Source organism: Galleria mellonella, unplaced genomic scaffold (genome assembly GCF_026898425.1).
Source record: "Galleria mellonella isolate WM207_F2 unplaced genomic scaffold, CSIRO_AGI_GalMel_v1 utg83, whole genome shotgun sequence".
NCBI classification, from domain to species: Eukaryota; Metazoa; Arthropoda; class Insecta; order Lepidoptera; family Pyralidae; genus Galleria; species Galleria mellonella.
Window position 1 is genome coordinate 6,262,803 of NW_026442162.1, and position 6,625 is coordinate 6,269,427.

Consider the following 6,625-nt stretch of genomic DNA (forward strand, 5'->3'; position numbering starts at 1 on the left):
ATTCTATTATCACCTATTTAAAAAAATACACCTGGAATGGTACGATGGTTTCCAGAAGGGACCACGTGGAGGTCAATCAACCTGACGCGGTATATTGCAAGCACCAGGTCCAGTAGTCTGCATTATTAATAATCTCTTCCAATACAAAATGATACGGTCAAAACAATAATGATATGGTCGGGTAGCAAAAAAAAAATTATTTTATACAACTTAGACTGGCAAATAAACTAACGGTCCACCTGATGGAAAGTGGTAACCGTCGCCTATAGACATGAGCATTACCATGGACATAGCAGAGTATACTGTTTCGCCCATGATACCCCCCATACGTTGCCACTCCTGAGGACTCAGATGTTATTCCTCTGTACACTGCGAATTCACGCCATATCTCACCCTTCAAACCGAAACACAGCCATGCAAACACAACTGTTTCACGGTAGAAATACGAATGGGACAGAGGTATCTAAGCAAACTACTATTGTACAAAGTCTCCCTCCCCAATGTATTATTGTCGTATGGCCAGGCATGTATGTAGTGAAGGAGAGCCAGATCACGGACTCCATGTACCTGATACACTCGGGTCACGTTCAGGAGACTGGAACGAGCCGCAACACTTTGAAAGTCTTCAATACCGGAGAGTGTTTTGGAATGGTAATAAAATTGTATACTTATTTAAACGAATTAAAAAAAAGGAGGTTCTATCATCTATAGAATAGGTTTTATTATCTATATTAATTCCATTACTATCTTTAGGAGGGTTTATTCCCATAAAGTTTCCATATAAAAATATCTAGTCGGTTGGGTTCATATAATTCTTGTGGTAGTACATATTATTATGGTTTACTCCATCGGATTTAGTACGTGTATATCAAGTTTTATAGTTATTGGTTAAGCTGTTTAGACGCTAAAAGGTAACATACAAACTCACTTCCATATCCTGCTCGTATCTCTCTCTTTCACTCAAAAACTATTAAATGGAAATGAATGAAATCTGGTACACCAATAGGTTAGATCCTAACTTAGCATATAGGATGCTTTATGTATTGATGCACGCGAGCAAAGCCGCGGGATATAGCTAATTTATAATATCAGTAAGAACTGATCCTGTATAAATGTTGTTACATTTTTCGTTTTTTTTTTTTTTGTAACATAAGCTATTTAAACGCATATATAATATGAGTTCATATATTCTTTATATAATCGATATACGTCGTGTTTGTTCCAGTATGAAGGTCTAAACCGCAATACACCTTATGCACACACATATCAGACGCTCACCAAATCTCGAGTGCTCACGCTACACTTGGCTGATTGGGAATATTTACTCGAACATTTTCCTCAAAGTAAAAACTTGATTTTTAAATACATGCAGTTTGATGATGATCACCCGGATAAACAAGGAGATCCAGAAGTAATAAATGCAGACCCTTCTAAATTCATAGCTGAAGATTTGAAAAAGGAACCAAGTTCACTTCGCGTTAGGCCTCCTGAACCACCTCCTTCCCCACCGCCATTTCCCCCAGCTCCGCCATCATCGCCCTCACCGTCTGCAGCGGACAGAGGTCTTACTTTTTAGGACAAATAGAGGAATCTTCTGATACAGAAGAGATTAAAGCAAATCCTCTGAAATCCGATGACTCTATTCTGAAGATAAGTGAACAAAAACAGTCAACAGGATTTATAAAAGCTAAACAAGGTAGCAAAATATTACATCTTGAACCGTCTCGTACAAATATTGGCTCTATGGACTCCGGAGCGGGGGCTGAAAGCAAGACGACTCTCCAAAGTACTGCTTCATTAGATAGCAGAGATACAGATGAGTTTCTGAACAAAATAAAGAGCAAAAAAAATTTAGAAACTTTAAGACAGACAAATGAATCTCTCTATGTTACTCAATCTACCACGACACAAAAAAAATCTACACATAGGAATACGGGAGATACAGAAGAAGCATTAAAAAAACTATCATCACTTATGAATAGAGCTAAGAAATTATTTCGCAAGAAAGAGCTAAACGTAAATGAATCAGTAGCGGATAATTCTGAATCTAGTGATGAAGATGTTTTACTGATAGAGGAAGATGAGGCTGCTACATCTGATCTTCTAAAGAAATTTTTAGAGCCATCCAAACAAAGAGCTAGCAATGTAATTGAGAAGGAAAAAATAATTGCAAAAATAAGCAGAACTAATTCGGAAGAAGTGATTGATGAAGAAAATGAGGAGCATATAGAAACATTGGACATTGTCAAATCAAATGCAGCTATGGAGAGATTTCAACATACCGTTAATAGTGCGATTTTTGATACAGATAAAAAGATAGAAGGTCTCGATATAACAGACGACGATGAGGATGTTAATATTCAAAGATCATCGTTTACTATGAAAGACGAATCTACAGCTGCTTCGCATTCGAATAAGCGTATTATACGTGTACGATATGAAAATGACGCACCTTCTTCTTCTCAAGCACAGAATAATTTACCACATCGTGACTCGAAATCTATTCAAAATATTCCAGTCGATGATAAAAATCTTAGGTCGCTAGAGAGCGACATGGAAGTAAAAGTTCAACCTAAGGTAGAAAAAGAAAGCGAGTCAAGTTCAACAGTCACCGACATTTCTGAGAGTGACAAGCAAAATAAACACAATCGTTCTTCAATTTAATTTACATATATAGACTTTTAACATCTAAATTTGTTACTTTCATTATAAATAAACAGAGAGAGATAGTAGTAAAGACTGTTGATATTTATAAATTTGCATATTACTATCTGAATGTTTACCACCCTAAAGGTAACTCATTCACAGATGTAAGGTTATCACCGAGGCATGCATTTATCAAGTCCGTCCATTTGGAACGCGGCCAAATTTGCGATTATTTTGGAGTATCGTTAACATTGGTTGTTTGTACGGCGGTTCACCGCCAAGGATTGTACACCGTGGCCTATTCCCGTTTGTTGATATTGATATTTAGATTTGCCTTCTGTTTTATTATATTATCAAAACAGTATATCAGTGGGGCGCATGCCAAAAATTGAAATAGTCGTGCTGTTATGAACTTTTTATTTTGTCTTTGTATTATTTTGTTGTCGCCGATTGCTATTCTATTTTTATGTTTATTTTTCTTTCAATATTTTACTTTAAATCTAATGTTTTATTATTTGTCTTGTAATAATTATAAATTTGCCGTTGAATATGTTGTTGACTTTTATTTTATTGAATTTAAAAAGGAATTTTGAATGAAAGAAGTGATACTTAAAAAACTTTATTATAAAACTTAATTATAAACAATGATAAAAAATCTAATTGGCGATGGCTTGCATAGATCAGCAACAGAGTTTGTTACTGCCCACCCTCATTTTTATTACTGTGATCTTTTGTTGTCTTTCACTTACATTTTAGAGTTTAAATTGGAATGCCCAGCACTGAATTTTATACCTTGCCTTACTTGATGACTTCACATGTTTAGACGTTCAACTATCGAATCTAGATTTCTTCATTTCCGGTCTTAAGTTAGTTAAATGCTTGGGTATATAACGAAATTGCTATACTTATAATTAACTTAGTTACTATAATTACGGTTCCTTAAATGTATTATTTTATGGCACTTTAGCTAACCACCTTCTCCCATTGGTTTCATATCTTCGAATGGTTCGCAGTGACCATTATCTGAAACAAATAGAATTATTCTTATTATTTATATTTTACAGTTAATTTGAAGATTAAATATTTTACATTTAAGATTCAACGCCACGTGTCCATGGTACTGATCATGTCTATAAGCGACGGTTACCGCTTTCCATCAGGTGGGCCGTCAGCTTGTTTGCCATTTTAAGTTGCATAAAAAAAATTATTGCTAGTACATCTATGTTCGCTATGTAGATCCCAGCATAGAATGGGCCACCTCTTCCTTTCCCGTGGGTGTCGTAAGAGGCGACCAAAGGAACGTAATGGTAGAGGGATGGTCAACAGTGCCCCTCTTAAAATATCACTTAAAGCAAAATTCGGTTGGCAACCCGCTAGCTAAGCGTGGCAACTACTGGCAAAACTCCGCTTTTGGGGAAGGCTTCTGTTCAGCAGTGGACAGTTAAAGGCTGACATGATGACGATGATACCTACGTTTGTATTATTAATATTAAGTATTTATAAGTAAGTACAATGACTGTTTACCATTAAACGGGCTTTTTTTTAAAATGGATGATAATGGAATGGTAACCCCACCCGCGCTATTGGTATACACCGACGAGGTACTAGTGAGAGGTGATAGGTGACAATGAAAAGGCAGATCAGTTAGCCTATCGTGATGAATTCACTTGGAATAAAACACGACAGTTTCCAGGGGGAATCGCGAGGAGGTGGACCTGACAGGGCGTATTGCGTATACAATGGGCTGTATGCTTGTTTGTCACTTTTTTGCTCTGTTTTGGTATAAAAAATAAAAAAATATTTGGACGATTGCATAACGTTCAGGATAGTCCAACCACCTATTTCTAGGCACATAAATCCGCAAATATTATGACTGACGTCAACGGTCAAGCTCAATTTATTCGTAAACGCATTCAGAGATATAGTCGAGAAAAATCTTTACAGACTCATTAAATGTCGCTGCTTGATGTTTATGTTTTTATATATATAAAGTCACACATATTTCTGTCTCGCAAACATCACTCGGCTCGGTCGTGTTTACTAAATGTTCCCGAGATGTTTTTATTTCGTGATGAAATTGTTATTAAACTATAAACATTACTGGTTTGAGCATAAACAATCGAGGCAGATTTTTTTTAACGCATGATAATGGAAAGGCTGCCCCGCATGAGCTAACGGTATACGCTGGCGGGGCACCAGTGAGGGATTATAAATGAGAATGAAAAGGCAGGTCAGTTAGCCCTTTCGTGAGGAATTCAACGATAAATTAGTCACAATGGTTTCCAGGAGGAACCGCGTCGAGATCGACCTGATAGGGTATATTGATAGCAATAGAGACTAATCTCCGCATTACTAACATTCCCATCTCCCCTCCCCCCCTCTCTGAGGCAGATATTACTTGTTAAATTTGGTATTCAATATTAATATTTTAAACATACAGCTAATAGCAGTACATAAAAATTAATTTAAGTTTATTTATATATTCATAAGAACATCAAAAGCGTATTATAATATATATATATATATATATATATATATATATATATATATATATATATATATATATATATTAAATATAATACAATATTAATGCGCATGCCTATTAAAGGTATTTACAGCATTTGCTTTAACATAATTTTACAGTATGAAATGAAATAAACAATTTTAAGGAATTAAACAATACTGGACTACAAATATTTAAAGATATATGTTATTATAATTCGAGTTACTTATTATTAGATTATAGTACAGTGTGTCAGCAATTTATTCCTGTAGGACTTCAGGTTGTCACTGAAAGCAATTTATGACTTTGTAATTCGTCAATACAATATACAAAGCAAATGATCCTACTAGTTGAATGAACAGGATTAGGATAAAACCCCCAGGGCGCAATATATATATATGTCGTGTATAGAATGTCTCAAAGTTATGAAACTCCTATTTTAGCAAAAAGGAGATGTACTTGTTTATTATTATTCTCTGGTTCTTATATATCTATTTCGATTATAAAATTCAATAAATTAATGTTGCCAACGTTATAAGTAAATGATTTAAGGCCAATGCTCTCATCATAGACAACGTCAATTTTATTTTTCACGACACCGGAATAAGCGCCAGTAATCGATGTGTTTGCGACCGAGGAGAAACACGAAACTAAAATACTTTGATATAAATTTATAGCAATTTTATTTTGTATTTCATTATAAATTATACATATAATATATGATTTAGAATAGTTATCTACTTATAAATTTTTACTCGGTTTTAAATTTATATGAACTAGATTTTGACATTTATAACCTAACTTTTGACATTTACCTCTTGCCTTGACGACCATTGTGAATAAATAAATAAATTAGTGTATTCTACTTAGTGTATATTAGAGAGAAAAGAATGTAATAAAACATGAATTTTAGTTAATAATTCTTTGGAAAGAAACAAGAACTGAAGTAATTGGGCGTATCCGTGCATTGCGATTATTTGTTTCAAATCAACAAGTCTTCAAATAACTGACAGTCGCAATTTGACGTGTTTACAGTCCGCATTCCGGTTTTGATCCGTTTTTTCAACGCTTGGCAAGTGTACAAATTTTAAGATAAACAATAATAATTTTAAAACAAAGAATATTACGACAATACGGGTGCACATTCGGAAATTAATTTATTTGCACTGTCTCAGAAAGCAAAGACACGGACAATATGGCTGCGATTTGCTTTATATCACGCAACCTGGGTTTTATCTGAAATAATACGATTCTCATTATTATTTTAACGTTTCAAATCAACACGAATTCATTCCAATATAAAATAACATCCGCACATCAATCATCAGTCCCACATTAGTAAAACAAATACTGTTTACTTTAAATTAAAATAAATCTATCGTTTATTTGTGTCTTCGTGTTCACCATAGACTCAGTATAACGCACTACGTTATTCTAAAGTGTTTAACTACTATTTAAACGTATTAGAATTATTAA

The 6,625-nt window shown here is 34.4% G+C and overlaps 1 protein-coding gene across 1 annotated transcript in view; it reads left to right on the plus strand.

Annotated features, from left to right (window-relative positions):
• The window catches only part of LOC113513870 (uncharacterized), a 44,387-nt gene extending 41,191 nt beyond the window's left edge, over positions 1-3,196 (plus strand). The window contains exons 40-41 of the mRNA XM_052901931.1: positions 524-651; positions 1,226-3,196. Coding sequence (XP_052757891.1) covers positions 524-651; positions 1,226-1,576 — 479 coding nt within the window. The 3' untranslated portion in view covers positions 1,577-3,196. The remainder of the gene's footprint in view (positions 1-523; positions 652-1,225) is intronic.
• The last annotated feature ends 3,429 nt before the right edge of the window (positions 3,197-6,625 follow it).